This window comes from Callorhinchus milii, unplaced genomic scaffold (assembly GCF_018977255.1).
Source record: "Callorhinchus milii isolate IMCB2004 unplaced genomic scaffold, IMCB_Cmil_1.0 Scaffold18, whole genome shotgun sequence".
NCBI classification, from domain to species: domain Eukaryota; kingdom Metazoa; phylum Chordata; class Chondrichthyes; order Chimaeriformes; family Callorhinchidae; genus Callorhinchus; species Callorhinchus milii.
Genome location: NW_024704759.1, coordinates 4,132,222 through 4,149,921, shown reverse-complemented (window position 1 = coordinate 4,149,921; position 17,700 = coordinate 4,132,222). Strand labels below are relative to the sequence as shown.

The 17,700-nt window shown below is 44.4% G+C and overlaps 1 protein-coding gene across 1 annotated transcript in view; it reads right to left on the bottom strand.

The window, feature by feature from the left end:
- LOC103171997 (disks large-associated protein 4) overlaps nt 1-11,412 on the bottom strand; it is a 76,460-nt gene extending 65,048 nt beyond the window's left edge. The window contains exon 1 of the mRNA XM_042341730.1: nt 10,438-11,412. Within this exon, the coding sequence (XP_042197664.1) occupies nt 10,438-11,391 (954 nt within the window). The 5' untranslated portion in view covers nt 11,392-11,412. The remainder of the gene's footprint in view (nt 1-10,437) is intronic.
- Between the last annotated feature and the right edge of the window lie 6,288 nt (nt 11,413-17,700).

Genomic DNA, 17,700 nt, shown 5'->3' with positions numbered 1-17,700 from the left:
TTGCAGCTAAGACCCTTTATTGCCAGCTCCCTGCAAACTCTAACCCAGTCTGGGGTTACAGTAAGCAAAATGCAATGCATGATGTGGTCATTTATTGGTGATGATGATTCTCTCTCTATATACAGTTCCGCACAGTCTTTAATACATGGATGAGATATAAGGTTCACCATGCCCATGCTTAATAATCTTGGTCAGATGCTGCTAAGATTTTTGAGCTGAATACAAAAAGCAGCAGGTTTCAAGGTTAAAAGGTAATGGTAACAAATAAAATAAATTGAAGTTTGTGTGAAAATTTCTGACACATTTTTCAAGAGTTCTTTTTGCCGGCTCCCTCTAATCTCCCTTTCGGTTTTCTTATTTCGTTCCAGAGTCTCAACTCATCTTGTTTCTGACAGCTTTTTTTATTTTTGAAAAACGTCTTTGAAACTTAAAGCGCCGAGGCAGATGGATATTCATTTGACTCGCTGCCCACTGCAAGATTTCACTGACAGACCACCCTTTATGTATGCGCACTCACACACTCGCCCACCAAGTAAGCAGATCAACTTCATATATCACCAAGTCACTGGGGTCAGCTGCAGATAATATTGAAGACGTTGGCTTTTTTGACAATGTGCTTGTCACAGCTGAGCTCCACATCACTGTCAAATTCAATTCCCTTATGTAAGAAAATTCCACGTCTTTGACATAGCTGCATGATAAGATCATGAAGGCTGGGAATTTGCATCAGGAGTCAATTCAATAATAATATAATCCTTGCATATGATATGGCGCCTTATCATGGTTTTCCAGACGTCTCGAAGCGCTTCACAGAATATATTGCAAAGTAAATTGACTATATTTTCTGGGCGAAACACAGCAGCCAATTGTGCACATCAGTGTCCCACAAACAGTCGTGGATTGAGTGACCAAATTATTATTATTTTTTTGAAGGGATTATTATCCCTGGAAAAGCAATCCGCCAATCACCTAACCAACTAGCTCCCTACTTACTGTGTATGGAGTAAGGAAACTTGCTTAATGTTTCAGCCTGCCCAGGAGTAAATCAAAAAACAAGTAAAGCTATGAGTTTCCGCTCATCAGCATTGAAGATCTATAATCCTGACTCTCTTTGTAATGGCTTTACATTCAGCCTCTATGACCATTGTGGTTCTGCCTTAAGTGCTTGAACTATAGAAACACTTTATGATACAGACCGAACCCATTTGGGTGTTTGCATTTCATATCCTTCGCAAATTCCTATTTAATAAAAAGACAAAATGTCTTATTATTTTTCTAGCTGACACATTGGATTTGAAACACAACAGTGTCAGACTGCAAAACAATTGCTGGTGAGTGCCAGAACATAAATAATCTACTACTATGCTAAGACTTTCACTCGTGACATGCGCAATGTCCTGAAGTGAAGAGCCTCCAAATTTTATCAAATTCTTAAATACACGACTAAATAACTTTGACTTTGAGGCCAGTTTTCTGAAAGTTTCTTTCAAGAGCTCATTCTAAACGACTTCTAAAGTTAAGATTGAATCCCAACAATTTGCCAAATTCATGATGCTCTGAAAGGCTTTGAAAATCAAGTAAATCTAGTGCCAGGTAGAATTTCTCCTCTGTAATGCCTTCCTTTGATTTCCCATCTAAACTCAGACTCGAAAGCCAAGCTAGTTCAACATCTATTGAAGTCCTTGGGCGATCCATTGAACTGCAAAGTATCTTTTTTTAATGTTATCATAGAGCCAATTGCACGAACAGCCAAACACAGTAATAAAGTCTGATTTCTGGGGTTTGTATTGGGCTTTGTGTTGAGCTTGACATTCTCAGAACTCTGAAATGACAACACAACATAAATTTACATTTATATAGCATCTTTCTTGTCGAGAGGATGTCGTAAGTCGCTTAACAATGCTGGCTGGGCACCCGAGCTGGGGGTGGGAGCCGAAGAGAGTGGGGAGGGAAAGATGACCGAAAGTGTGGTCAAAGAGCTTAGAAAGGTAATTTGCTTTATATACGGCCCCAATTCTATGTGATGTGGAGCAGCGAGGGAGCGGCATTGCTCCCAGCAGTATAAACACAGCAAAAGACCAGTGTGAGCTGGTACAAGCTCAAAAGGCCCTCCTTCTGTGCCATAGATTTCGATGACAACAATCTCTCATTTGTTTCCGTATATTTCTCATCTAAATACAGTCTAAATCACGTTGTATCCGGCTCATGACCTCGGTGAACAATAACCTTTTCTGCTCATACAGGTGGATGTGCTCTCTACACATCACAAAGTCTCTTGTGAAACAGGCTGGTAGATTGCTCATCCACTGTTTGTTTCAATGGCTTTTTCTCTTGAGTTATTTTCACGAGCCTTCGTGTAAAAAAAAATTCCAGCTGACTTCTCTTATTGTTCCTAACTTTTTGATTTTCAACTTGTGGCAAGAAACCAAATGAACAAATGGTCTGGATTAACATTTCAATCTCTTGCAAACTTCGCTCCTCACCTCACAACAGCCCCTTTTCAAAGAGAACCAACTGCATTTCTCAACCTTTCTTCATACCTTACAGTTTCTAAGACTTGGTGTCTTTTGACTGTTTATCCCCTCTCACTGGCAAAACTATTCTCCCTACAATGATTTAACCAAAACTGCACGCAGCATTAATCCTCTTCCATCTCTGATAACTTGGAGTAAGGAACACAATACTGCAGTTAGATATCACATTTTATTGAAACATCAATTCAACAGCAGAACGAATCACTACTATATACATATATCCAACAACAACAAACAACAAATTACATTTGTAAAGCGCCTTTCACGTTGGGAGAACGTCCCAAGGCGCAGAACAGTCGGGGATGGGAAGGAGTTCCAAAGGGTGAGGATGAGAATGCAGAGGGAGCCCTGGTCACAGATGGACAGGATGTCGTTTGTCACCTTGACCAGAGCAGTTTCCATCCTGTGAGCAGCACAGAAACCCGATTGGAGGGGCCCATGAAGATGAAGAGAGTGGTAGAAGAGGAATGAGCGAAGCTGGGAACCAACGAATATTCAAGGATCTTGGAAAGAAAAGGGAGATTGGAGATGGGCTGGTAGTTAAAAAGCAGCGATGGGTCCAGGGAAGTTTTTTTCAGGATGCGATTGATTATAGCTGTTTTTAGGGGGATGGGAACGGTCCTAGATGATAAGAAAAGATTGATGGTGTCAGAGAGTAGAGGGGCGAGGAGGTAGAGCTGGGAGGTAAGGAGAGGGGTGGGGATGGGGTCAAGGGAGCAGTTGGTTTGTTTCATGCTGGATATGGTGGTGATGAGAGAGGAGGGGGAGACAGGTTCGAAAATGTGGAGGAAGGGATGGGTAGGGGTTGGAGTGTGGGGGGAGATGGGAGGGAGTGGCGGTTGGTAGGGCAGAGGCATTTTGGACTAAGGAAATCCGGTAACTCCTCACAGTCAGAGCTTGAGGAGAGAATGGACAAGGCCTCGGGGGTTGACAGAGCAGCCGAGCCTGGGGCTGTCCTTCACCTCCAGGATTAGCTTGGAGCACTTGGAGTAGAAGGACGATTTGGTGAGGGCGGAGTGGTACGCTTTGATGTGATCCAACTAGATCTGCCGGTGGACCGTTAGATCAGATTTTGAGCCAGGTGCATTCGGCAACCCGCACCTGACCCTTGAGGGAGCGAAGGTGGCTGGTGTACCAGGGTGAGGTTCGTGTGTAGGAGGTGGTTTGGGAGGTGAGGGGGGAAAGGGCATCAAGAGTGGTGGAGAGGGAGTTGTGGAGGAGAGCGAGCGAGGAGGATAAATCGGTGCGGGAGATTGGCCAGAGGGAGAGGAGTTCAGATGATTCCAGGGCAGCAGAGAGGGATTTGCGGGGAAATTGCAGGAAGGTATCACATGGGGTGATCCAGGTTTCAGTGAGGCCCACAATGTCAATATTTTCCTCAAGGATGAGGTCATTGATGGTCAGAGTCTTGTTGCAGAGGGAGCGGACATTTTGTAGGCTGGTGCGGAGAGGACACTTGCCGGGGGAATGCGTGAGATGAGAAGGGGTGATGGAGGGATTGGCAGGGAGGGTGGGAATGTGGATGAGGGAGGAGAGGTTGGCCCCTGAGGTCTGGGTTGGGCGGGGCTTGTGGTGATAGTGGGGAACGGAAGAGTTGCAGGGTCATTTTGGGGCAAGGACTGCTCGGATCTAGGGCGGCAGCCAAAATGCACCCGCCGAGACTTGAGGCAGGCGGTTAAGTGGGGCATAGTCAGCCAGCAAACATGGAGACTGCAGGGCCTAGAGGTGGCACAGAGGGGGCAGAGTGGTCAGGGCACTCTGTGTTATCCAACTGGTTGCCCAACCTGAAAGATAGCACCGAGCAGCCTGCAGGGGAAAAGACAGAGGAGGGGAAAGAGATACCATTAAATATCCTACACAAATATAGATGCACAGATACACAAATGTCCTATACCTGGTTCCAGGGATTCAAACCTGGCGGAAAATTCTGAAATGGCAGCTCCGCCCAATCCCCAGGACCTCGGTCCTGCCTTTACCTGCCGGCTCCTGCCGACCTCACTCCCGGAGGCCTCGCTGCTGCTACTCACCGCTCACACCTATAGCAATACGTGACACGCAACTAGATTGTTGCACAAATCCTCACTGAGCACCTCTAACCTATTTCTCCAATGTGTATCATAGAATCCATTTGCAAGACTGATGTTTGGGATTGCCACTGCTCACTTCTCTGGAACAATCGATATTGTGGATGAATGAACTCTGATGCCCAGTTTAGACAGTTCAGCCTTCCTAATTGCATTTTATTTCCCACTCAGTGCTTGTGTTTGCTGATTTTGCAAACGTGGAAACAAGCCCTTATAAAATATGCCTCGTGTCCGGAGAGAATGTTCACCACTCCATTAATCTGTCAGCAACAGGGACAATTATCTGAACTCCTTCCTGCCGTCACACAACGATTTGATACTGGGGCAATTGACAGAGCACAGATCCAAGTATTTTATTTCGAACACATCTGTTATTGTAACCTGCTGGCACGAAATTGGCACTGTGCATAGCGGCTGAATGAACAGATGGTGTATACCTGCTGCACACATGGCAGTAAGATGGACACCAGAGACTGTAAATCTTAGTTTTCAGACCATTGCCTTCAAAATACATTGGCGACTCAACAAAGCTTCTTTAAGGGGATTTCTTGTCCTCCTGCCATAAGGTTACAGTGTGTTAAACTTAATTCACCGCAACAGGAAGAAAGTATCAGGCAAGTGCCAGCCAGCTAGCTAACCAAACGTGCGTTAACCTAACAAAAATAAGGGCTTTAAAACAACTTTGAAGAATGAAGTGCTATTTTTGCAATCCTTGACACCGGAGATGTTATTAACCTTATTCCTCTGACCACTGTCAAGTTGATGATAAACTTCAGCTGATGTGACAAAAAGAGAATGAACAAAATGGAATTGTCAACAATTTTGCTTTGTTGGTTCTGTGCTATTCTTATGATGTAATATTTTCACCTCCAGGAGGCCCCATGTTACATGGATTGACAGAATGTCCCGTCATCGTGAAATGCCACTTGTGGTTATATGGGATTTGCCTTGTTAGCCTGAAGGCATCAAACACAAGGTCTTTCACCGCAGAGGTCTTATGCAGTAAGAGACTTTTAGTGCTGGATTTGGGAAGATCTCATTGCAAGATGAATCTTTATTCATCTCTGATATCGGAAATGTAATCCTGTCCATAAGTAAAGCCACTTCAGGAAACCTGCGATCCCATCTAGTCCAATGACTGGGATGCTATCCCATGTGAAGTGCGCTTTATAAATGCAAATTGTTGTTGTTTGCATTAGCTGAAAGGCAATTTTGTCTTAATATTTAAAATTGTGCAGAAATGGGGAAAACCTATATATTTGGTATTCATTTGGAGGTCATTTTCCAGCAGTTTTTAAAAAGGTTTCCAAAATAAGAGAGTATTTAAGAATTGTCCACCTTTCTGCGCCACCTTGAATCTTAAGACAAAACGGTCTTGCAGGATCAGACGAGGTGTAATTTCCGGCCTCAGAGTTGGTTTCAGGCTCATAAAAATTCAGGGGCTACATTTGATCGATCGCATTCGATTTTACCGCATGTTGAGTTTCCAACTTCTGCTGTGCAGTCAAGAGGAAGTGCTGTGGTGTGAAAGTCAAATACTTCCACACAGGGGAGAGAGAGAGAGTTCAAGAGAACAGCAATAGCTTTTAACACCATTTAGTTAATGCCTCGAGCCCAGGCTTCAGTTGCCTGCCTCTTTGCTCGCCATTCACCAAGGCAGCTGCCTCCAATACACAGTTCGAAGCTATTTTCAATCTCTCATTCACTTACTGGGCAACAGGGAAAAATTCTACTTGGGTCTAAATTCCACTGGAGTCCTGTAGCTCAGTGGTTAGAGCACTCACCTCGCAAGCGAGAGACCCAGGTTTGATTCCCGGTAGGGCAAAACCTTGGGCAAGTTTCCTTACTCCACACGCCTGATAATAATCCCTCAAGAAAAAAGAACAATAATAAATTGGTCACTTCAATCCACGATTGTTTGTGGGACGCTACTGTGCACAACTGGCTGCTGCGTTTCGCCCACAAAAATACAGTCAATTCACTTTACAGTATATTCTGTGAAGCGCTTTAGGACGTCCTCCCGACGTGAAAAGCGCTATATCAAATGCAAGGATTATTATTATTATTATTATTCTGTGAAGCGCTTTGAGACATCTCGAAGACATGATAAGTGCTATATCAAATGCAAGGATTATTATTATTATTATTATTAAATTGACTCTGCTTTCAGAGAGTCCAGACTTTGGCACTTTGCCCACTTCAGGCGTAACTTTCAAGTTCTAAGAGATAATTTACAGGAAATGAGCTTCAAAATTAAAAACTGCATTTATGAATTTGCCAAATCTGGACCCAGGTGGAATATCTATCGGCAAGTTGTTTTCCTGCAAGAGTTTATTTTGAAATGGTAACATAGCTAGCCAACCCCACAGTAAGGCGATATATTAAATGCAAGGATTATAATACTATTATGAACCATTCTCCTATGCCTCCCATTGCTGCATTCGAACATTAATTAATTTTCACTATTTACTATTTAAATAAATAGAATAAAACATTTACAGGAATTAAAATGGGGGGAGGGTGATGACGGAATTTTTTTTCAAAAAAAGATTTCATTATAGGACTGTATAAAGCTCAGGAATGTTCAACATCAATTAAACCAGGACTCAATTATAAAGTTCTATTAAATTGATATGACTGTGGTATTAAATATTGATGTGAAACATCACTTATGTTGAAGCAGGATGGCGCAGTCAGCTGATGTTTGTGCTCACTTAACCAATTGCTACGAACAACCTGTTTCTCATAATATGGGGGAGAAATTTCATCTCTGTCCTGATTTACTCAATTCATACAGCATTTTAGGGCATTCAGAATTCTTAAATTCAACCTTCTGCAGCTGGTTTTCTATCTGCTCTTTGCTTACAAAATATACAGTCACTACACTTTACAGTATATCTTATGAAGCGCTTTGAGATACCCTGGCGTGAAAAGTGCTTTATCAAATGCAAGCGCTCTATCAGATGAATAGCGATGATTAATAAATGATTCTTATTATAATTATTAATAATATTTTAACTGCAGAATAAATACTGAATTCCACATTTGACCAAATTATGCAGGTTCTGAAATGCTATGTTGATTTAAATTCTGCCCCAAGTTGGTTCTCATGGGGTCAGCCGTGATGTTGTGAATCCTTAAGAGTTAAAAAAAGGTTGGATTAAGCCAAAAATGCTCGTGCAAGACCGGTCATGCACTCCAAAGTGACCTTTTTGATGCCTTCATCGAGTCAAAACAAATGGGCAATTAATAGGACAGGAGGTTCAATGAACTGTAGCTAAGTCTGTTCTTTTTAACAACGGCCCCATTGTACGAATCAAACAGCCAAGCATTGTTTATCGTGTTTGGAATAATATTGCATATGCTTTTTCCGCACCACCCCTCCCCTCCCATTATACCCCCTTGCTCCCCCCCCCCTTCCAAATTGCACCAGAGCTTTGATTGAATTTCTTGCAGGTTTATGCCTTGCCGCTGTGCATTCTCCGTGGATGGTGGAAGCGGCAACTGTGGGATCTGGCGAACGTTTTGACGTCTAAATAAAGTCTCGAAGTCTGCCGCACTGGCGACAGCTCAGCACTGGAGCTCTATTTCGCTACGAGCTGAGTACAAAGTGTTGCGAATGTTTTATGCAGGAAGATCAACTCCTGTGACTGACCCACATACCCGCAGAGCGAGTGGCTCAGGACTCGCGAGCTTCGCTCGTTCTTTTTTTGGCCGTAAGTAGAACGGCAGTCGCAACACCAGGAGCGGATTCCGAGACCGGTGGAAGGTGGAGCGGACTCTGAACTCTCAGCGCAGCTGATGTTTGTGGGGCACTGCTGTGCGCAATTGGCTGCAATTAATAATAATACTAATCCTTGCATTTGATATCGCACTTTTCACGTCTTCTAGACGTCTCGAAACGCTTCACAGAATAAAGTGTAAAGTGAAAAGACTGTGCATTTGTGGGCGAAATGCGTCAGCCAATTGCGCACAGCAGCGTCCCACAAATAGCTGCAGATTGAAGTGACCAATTTATTGTTTTGTTTCTTGAGGGATCATTATCAGGAATAAGGAATAAGGAAACTTGCCCAGGGTTTCGCCCTGCTGAGAATTGAACCCAGGTCTCTCGCTTGCGAGACAAGTGCTCTAGGATTCCTGTAGCACAGGTCATAGATCTGGTTAACTTGATATTTTTATGATCTGCAGATGGCAGAATTTGGAAATCGTTTGAAATGCCTCAAGAAATATCGCTTGCCCCTGTTTCAAACTATAGAGAGGGAATGTCTCTGACCCAAATGAAATGTTTTCGTATTGGATTGAGGGGAATTCAAAGTGCATTTTTGATTGATTGCCAGAAAAGAAAAATTCCTTTGGAAATAAAGTCAACATGTCACGGATTTCTGCTTCTCGGTTATCTCTGGTTTCCTCTACCATCTCCCCAACCTCACAGACAGACAGACAGACAAGACACATACACCCACATACATCCACACACACACACACAGAGGACCGTCAAAGAGACAAAAAAATCCTTCACATCAGCTGCAGTTAAAAGATCTCACAGTGGCCGCTGAGAGGATCTGCGGGTTGCTAAGCAATAGAACGCTTAACCAATAAACCAAGGCATTTTTGGTCAGCTGGGTGTCTGACACATGCGGAAATCCATCACCATGCTTAGGTATCCAAACCAAACCAAAAATTCTATGCGTCCCACCTACACATGTAAATTTCAGAGATATTTGTTGGAATGAAATGCGCACTCTCTCCCTGGAGGGATGCATCCTGTTTACCTAATTCCGGAAAGCATTAGGCGCAGGTTGGCAAGAGCCAAGGCTTGTGGACCCCAGAGTGTGCGTTGGGGTAACTGCTGGAGTGCAACCAGCTTCAACCACGTAGCTTGCCATTGAGAGCACTGTCTGGCAAGCTTTCCTGCTGCTTGATCAGGTAGGTATACCCTATCCACTAGGGCTTTGGCTTGCAGGATTAACAGGAGCTGAGTGGGAGGATTTCCTGCCCCCAGTGACTGGTCTGCCCTTCCAAGTCCTGCCGATGAGCCAGGCCGGCTGTGCTGTCATCAGCAAGTGCCCTGGAGTCTACCTACCATTGAGAAAGTAGATTTGTGTAAAGAAATTCAACATTTGAGCCCTTTGCCTTGCCCCGAACCACTTTGATCGGACGGCAGAAATATGTTTTGCAGAAATATCAGCAGAGTTGAAATATGTTTTGGAGCTCTGTGGTTAGCTGTCACGAATATTTAGCTTCCTTTTCTGATCTCCCATGAAACAGTGCTCACACTAATATGAACATGTGCATCAATTGTGCATCTTTGAGAACTTTAAGAAGAAGGTCTTAATATTTGGCAGCGAAGCAGGAGAGCTATATTAACAGATTCACATCTGATCTGAAAAGAAATGCAAAGTAATAATAATAATAATCCTTACATTTGATATAGCGCCTTTTACGTCTTATAGACTTCGCAAAGCGTTTCACAGAATATACTGCAAAGTGAATTGACTGTATATTTGTGAGCAAAACGTGGCAGCCAATTGCGCACAGCAGTGTCCCACAAACAGTCGTGGATTGAGTGACCAAATGATTATTTTTTTTTAAGGATTATTATTCCCGGAAAAGTGATCTGTCAATCAACTAACAACCGGGTTCCTACTTACTGTTAGGTAAACAGAGGAGTGTGGAGTAAATGAGACTTGCCCAACATTTCGCCCTGCCGGGAGTATAACCCAGGTCTCTCGCTTGCGAGGCGAGTGCTCCAACCACTGAGCTGCAGGACTCCACATGAACTCTTTTGATGAACTCTTAAAACGAAGCACTTCGCTTACCTTCAAGTAATGACATGCTAGGTCTTGGTGGCAGGACTTGGATTTCAATAGCGATCTATCCATCGTAGCAGATGTTTTTTGGCAAACTTCACGAGCCTGACTCAGGGTTAGCGTTGACCAGGAACCCCTCTTAATGTACTTGGAATCAGCGTTTATGGGAATGTTCACGCACGGTGTACATTTCAAGTCATTATTGCTCTTTGAAGCTTTGAGAGTGTGTTCACTGATGGTGTTGTATGCGTTCATGAAGTACTTGGCAGGGCCGTGATCGGGACGTCTGCCCAGTGTCATCAGGCTCATTGGATTCCGATAGTTGCAGTTGTCGCTGTCTAAGTTATCGTCTGAGCTCCACCAGCCTGAGATGTTCGATCTCGTTCTGCGTTTGGTGTCCGTCTTCCTATCCTTGCTCTTGCTCCTCTTGCTCTGCTTGCCGTCCTCTGTGCCAAACTTACCACCGTTCACGCTGCCTTTTCCAGCGCCTTCCAGAGACTGGGATTTGGCAAACAGCTTCTGAACCGAGTGAACGAGGTGGCGGATGCGACCGGGGCTCTCGCTCCGGTGCTTGTTGTCGCTCCTCTGGAACTGCAGGGTGTGAAAGCCGTCCCTATGGATAGGCAGCTGCTTCTCAAACTGGTCCAGGAGGTTGGCGGGGATGCGGTTGATTTTGCTGGTGGACGTGTTCGGAGTGAAGCCGCACTCGTCTCGCAGGTCAAAGTGGGAGTTGTAATGGATCCGGGGGAAAGTGCTGCTGGCAATTTGGTTGTTGAGAGGCAAGAGGCAGTCGCCATGGTTGGAGTTTGGCACAGTGAACCTGTGGTGGTCCATCTGATAGGATTCTGACGGACTGAGAAGGTAGGGGTTCCTCTCCTGTCCTGGGCTCGGGTACATGGTATCGCTTGGGGGTTCGCAGTTGTCAGAATGGTGTCGGTTTCGATTACCACCTAACCCTTTCATGGCTCCACGTGTCCATATACCATGCCTTCACACCGAAGGGTAGACGGCTGATTTCTAACTGGACCTACAAGCAAATAAACAAAAAACACACCGCATGTGAATCGAGCAGCAAACATTGCGCGTGTGTGTGTGTGTGTGTGTGTGTGTGCAAAATCATTCAAATTCAGCTATTACATCTCATTCCCATTCCGTGGTTTCCTTACAACATGATAAAATATTTAAATCAATGGGAGTATAATAATAACATTAATAATGTAATTTGAGCATTCGATATTGAGCCTTGTCACGTCGTTGAGACTTCATAAAAGGGCTTTAATAATTTTGCTGTAAAGTGGAGTGACTGTGTATTTTGGCCCCCTGGCGTGCCAAATACAACAACCAAATTTTAGCGCCTCACGTCACCCACCGCCACATGACCCAATTTGCTGTATAAAGGGAACTGGATAACCTCAAAGAGAAAGGTTTTGAGACCGGCCTTGAAGGAGGAAAGGGAGGAAGCAAGGCGAAGGCACTGGGGGATGGAGTTCCAGAGCCTCGGGGCTGAGAGGCTGAAGGCCCGACCACCGATGGTAGGGCGGTTGGGGCGGGGGACGTGGAGCAGACCGGAGCCAGAGGAACGGAGGGTACGGACAGGTAGGTAGGGGGATAGTAGGTTGGAGAGGTAGGAGGGAGCAAGGCCGTGAATGGCCTTGTAGGTGAGGATGAGGATCTTGAAATCAATCCTCTGGGGGATGGGGAGCCAGTGGAGGCGAGCGAGGGTGGGAGTGATGTGGTCCCGAAGCCTGGTGCGGGACAGTACACGAGCTGCAGAGTTCTGAATGACCTGCAGTGTGGAGGGAGGTGGTGGGAAGGCCGGTGAGGAGAGAGTTCCCATAGTCCAGCCTTGAGGTGACAAAGGCGTGAACCAGGGTTTCAGCAGCGTGAGGGGTGAGGTAGTGCCGTAGTCTGGCGATGTTCCGGAGGGACTGGATAAACACCAGGGCGGTAGAAAGAATGGATATGGGGAAAGAAAGTGGGAATGATACACAAAAGGTGATTTGCTAATAGTACCCTAGACTGAATGGTCCCGTTCTGTGCTGAAAAATAACACTTTCTTTGTGTGTTAAGTCTTATAAATGGCTGAACCTGCACTTAAGCAGATTATGCAGTGAGATGCTGTAATTCGTAAACGTAGCAGCATGTTAGCCAGGCAAAAGAAAGTACAGTATGTTTTAACATTCACCAACATGATATGTAAATGCGAGCAGCAAAAATGACTTCAAAGGCTAATTCTGACCCGAAGTGCAATTCCAAGCTGCACGGAGGTACAGGGCGCTTTTATTTGACAGTGTGAAGAGCAAGTGAGCGCCATCAAATAAATATTCATCAGTTAATTTAAACCAGTTCCGGGCATGTCCCTCACATTGGCGACTCACAACAGAGCACCGGGAGAAAACAGCCTAATTATCCTGAGGTTTGGGAAAAGGATGAAACTAAACCAAATAGCACTCCTGTAAAAATGTTTGTTAATGAGAAGATTTGTCTGACTGAGGTCAATGACCCGGAATCTGAAATTTCCTCTTTAATTTTCCACGCATCTAACACCCCAGAAGTGTGATCTCTTCAGAAGAATTATAATCATCAATATTGCACCACCATGTCTACAACGCCACCTTATTAAAATAGGGCACCGGCAGGTATTTTGTAATTGCCTCGTTTTGTTCTCCTAAATTAAAAAATAAAACATCTCGGAAGCAAGCGAAAGGGACGTTTAATAAGATAGGGGCTTTGAAGACCGTTTCCGACAGGCTTGATGTGGCTCAAGGTTACGTGGAGGTTACGTACATCATCAGATGCGATGCCGAGGCACTGGATTTGAAATTGACAACGAGGGACAAGCTTAGACAACTGAGCTTAAATGTCAATCATAATGTCCCTTCTTCCCCTTATGGCACTTTCAATCTGGGCTTCCTGAAAGCTAGGCTGTGTGGAGCTTCGCAGCCCTGAGTCATTAAAACATGACACTTTTCACCGTTCACTACAGAATGTGAATCCGCAGACGGCCTTTCACAGGGCTTTTTCACAGTCGAGAGACACGAGGGTAATTCACTCAGGCAGTTTCAACCCAGTTTCTATGAGCCCAAGTCTACAGTGCAACACAGCTCCCATTCCACACTAATGGTTACTAATCTTTTCACGTCAAGAGGATGTCTTAAAGCGCTTCACAGGATTTAGTGTAAAGAGCATTGACTGTGTATTCTGTAGTCGAAAGCAATAATGCAATAACAACAACAACAACAACTAACTGCATTTATATACAGCACCTTTCACGTAAGGAGGACGTCCCAAGGTGCTGGAAAATTAGGGGCATGCACCCGAACTGCAGGTTGGGATCACAGAGGGATAGAGGGCAAGTGGGGTGGAGGAGGGAAGATGACCAAATAAGAATAATCAATTTAATCTTGGGGATTGTTGGCCAGGGCAATGGGATTAACTCCCTTATCTTTTCGAACAGTGCTACCAACTGAGCCAGTAATGTAGATAGAGTCTGCTAATATACAGGCTACAGAGGGAGGTGTGCAGTTGATTCTAATCTGTACATTTGTTTCTATAACGATGACGTTGTTATAGATACAATTGGTGGCTTCCTGAATGCTATTATTCTTGTAGACATTTTTTCTCTTGAATATTTTTATTCTTATCCCCTCTTCCTCCAAGCCTTGTCTCCGGCCAGCCTTCAGCAGCTCACTCGAGTGAGCATTTTTCATGTGCGCTTGACAGTTAAGTGTTAGCAGGCTATTTGACCACAGGGGCATCAGTGTTGAGTCTGATCCTGTCCTAACTTAAGGCCCGAAAACCCTCATGCTCTCCAGCCTTATGACCGCGCTCTTAAAAGTTATAACCACACTAAATGTTGTTTTGGAAAGCTCTTCAATTTAGTTTTTATTTGCAAACAGTGATATATAATTATCATTTGCAACGTTCCAGAATGAGGTAAAATTTCAAATCATAATAATGATAATAATTGGATTTCATATAGCGCCTTATAAAGTCTTTGAGACGTCTCAAAGCACTTCGCAGAATATACTGTAAAGTGAATTGACTGTACATTTTGTGGGCAAAGCTACTACTACCAATAATAATCCTCGCATTTGATATAACGCCTTTTCAAGTCGTTGAGATGTCTCAAAGAGCTTCACAGAATATACTGTATATTTTGTGGGTAAAACAACAATAATTTTCATTCGTCTAGTGATCTTCACGTAGGGAGCTCTGCCCAGTGTTTGGGATTGGATGCCAAACATGGGGGGGGGGGCAGGCGGGGGGAGGGGGAGGGAGGAGGCAGATAATTGTAGACACTTTACTCCAAAGCCCCCGTGGACTTAGAAGCTGAGGGTGAGAAGTTTATCTCACTGCTAAGTGACTTTGACATGTGTGCTTCCAATGTGTGCTTCCACTGAGACAGTCCTCGCACGTTGTGTGGCATAAGGAATTCAGGCCCTAATGCCTCCAAATTGACCAAATAAGTCCCATGATTTACCTAGCAAATTTAATTTTGTCTTCAATTTTTTCTTTGCGAGCAGATTACACAGACAGCTGCCGTTATTATAGAAGGCGAGTGCTGTGTGTGTGTTTGTTTAATGGAAATCAGCTACCAAGAAAAGCCCACGAGACTTTGCAAAGAATACAAAGCAAATTCTGCAAGCCTTCACGTCATCCTAATTTCACTCTGTTAGCAAAGTAGCGCTGTGCAAACCGGTTCAGGGCACAAGTTTACCGTGCAGCCATTTCATATAAAGGATTAAAATATTTGTTGTTGTTGTTGTAGTAGTAGTAGTGAGCAAAAAGATCCTCTGTACGTGTGACCCATTGCATGTGCATTCGTGTGTGCGTGAGAAGGTCTCAAGCTCAGATAGTGCAAGTGAGTTTGCCCAGAACCTCCTGTCAATGAGTGTTTCTGACTCTCCACTAGGCTGTGCAATGGATCTGAGGCATAAGCCATCAGCTCTTAGCTTCTGTACTAACCAGGTTGTCGGACTCTCATCTCGGGGGTTTGGGCAGCAGAGTGGCTTGCAACACCACTAGCTCAAACCCAACCCAAAAGATACATAGAAACCATGAAGCTTTAAAGCTTTCGGAGTCTTGTAGCTCAGTGGTTAGAGCACTTGTCTCGCAAGCAAGAGACGTGGGTGCGATTCCCGGCAGTGTGAAACCTTGGGCGAGTCTCCTCACTTCACATGCCTGATAATAATCCCTCAAGAAAAAAAAACAATAATAAACTTGGTCACTTCAAACCACAACTGTTTGTGGGACACTGCTGTGCGCAATTGGCTGCCGTGCTTCGCCCACAAATAATACAGTCAATTCTCTTTACAGTATATTCTGTGAAGGGCTTTGAGACGTCTGGAAGACATGAAAAGCCTGATATCACATGCAAGGATTTTTCTTTTTATTATTAAAGCTTTAAATGTAAACCTTTGTGGGCTCATGTCCAGAGCTCAGAAGTGGCCTTATTTGGCACTGGGTTGCATTAATTCTTCAGTGAAAAAAGCCATAAGGATAGCTCCTATGGGGAATGGAAATGTCACACTGGGCCAGTACACAATGTTTCTCTCGGGCTGGTTTCAAGCCAGTACAGAAGGATCTTTGCTCAACACTCAATCTGCAATATACCCGACCTGGAAGGGCATAATAATAATAATCCTTACATTTGCTACAGTGCCTTTCGTATCAGGAGGATGTCTGAAAGTGCTTCATAGGAACTGTACTGTGAAATGTAGTGACTGTGCATTTTTATAAGTTGTGAACAGCATGACTGACACCCATTATTATCCTTGCATTTGACCATCGCACCTTCCGAAAAGAGAAAAGAGCTTCTGTTTCTCAGTGTCCTAGCTAATCCCACAACCCGCACCCCCCACACCCCCCCACCCCAGATAAATATTTGTGGGACATTGCTATACACAAAATGGCTGCTGCAATGGTGTAAAAATCCACAGTCACCATGCTTCCCAGTAAATGTGTGAAACACTGTATCAGATGCAAGGAATACGAAGGGTTATTATTTTTGATGTCAGCTTGGGTCTCTCTGGATTCCATATTTATTCATACGTTAAATCTGACAGCTGTCTTTGCCCGACTGTGGAGGGGATCCCATTTCGGCCGACATAAAATATTTCCTCTTTGCTGTTCAACATCTTACAGCCACAGGGAATGGGTCTTTGCATTGCTGTCGGAACCACGAACCACTCCTCTCAAAAGCTCTTGAGCATTTCCACTGGTTGCAAATGCAAGCAAACCTCTGGAAGATGGATTGAAATTGGGATAAGAGCCGCAAACATTCAAACCTCGCACTGTATGATAAAGCACGATTTATTGTTCTGAAGCAAAGCGTGACTGCCCAGGAAAGACCAAGGATGCAGCTTGTGACTACCAGGATGGTAGAAGGCAAACTAGACGAACTTGGTCTTTCTTTGTCTCGCAATTCCTGTGTTCCTATGATGGTACCACTGTTGCCAGGGAGCTCGCCGCAGAAGGTGACAACTAGCTTTCATTCAATGAAAGAGTTATAACTTTGAGGATTTTACATTGGTTGGTTGGAACCTTCCTCTTCGACTGCGCTCACAGCCACCTCCTTTCCTCCACCCCACCCCTCCCCATAGCTTGGAATCAGGCTCCACCACTGTTAAGTGCTCTGAGATGCTACCCACCATTAAGCGCTCTGAGGGCACTATATAAGTGCAAGTTGTTGTTGTTGTTGTTGTTGGAAGCAGGCTTCAAGCCTGAACAGCAGAGAAAGTGGGGGAGGAAAGAAAATTGGCCGAAGTTTGACTCGGGAGTGAAGCAAATGGGATTTGAATTGATTTAGAATTTTGCTCCATGATGGAATTTGGACATCACACATCAACAAGACATGGAACTTGATTTGCAGGTAACTGTGTCCAACAGGCGTGTGATTTAGGAATGGGCCAGCACTTCAATTAGATTCTCAAGTCAGCATTTCTCATTCATTATCAAAAGGACCTGAAGCCCGAAGGCTCTCACTTGATGGATGGCATGAAACATGGCTGAAGGATTTATACACTGGGGTTTATTAACAAAGCGCTGCACTGACTGTCTCGAATAAAACAGTTCTGACATTCAAATTACACAATAATAATAATCCTTGCACTTCATATAGTGCCTTATCACATCGTCGAGACATCTCAAAGTCTTCACAGGATATACTGTAAAGTGGTGTGACTGTGTATTTTGTGGGTGAAACTCGGCAGCCAGTTTGCGCACAGCAGTGTCCTACAAACAACCATGGAGTGAGTGAGTGAGTGAGTG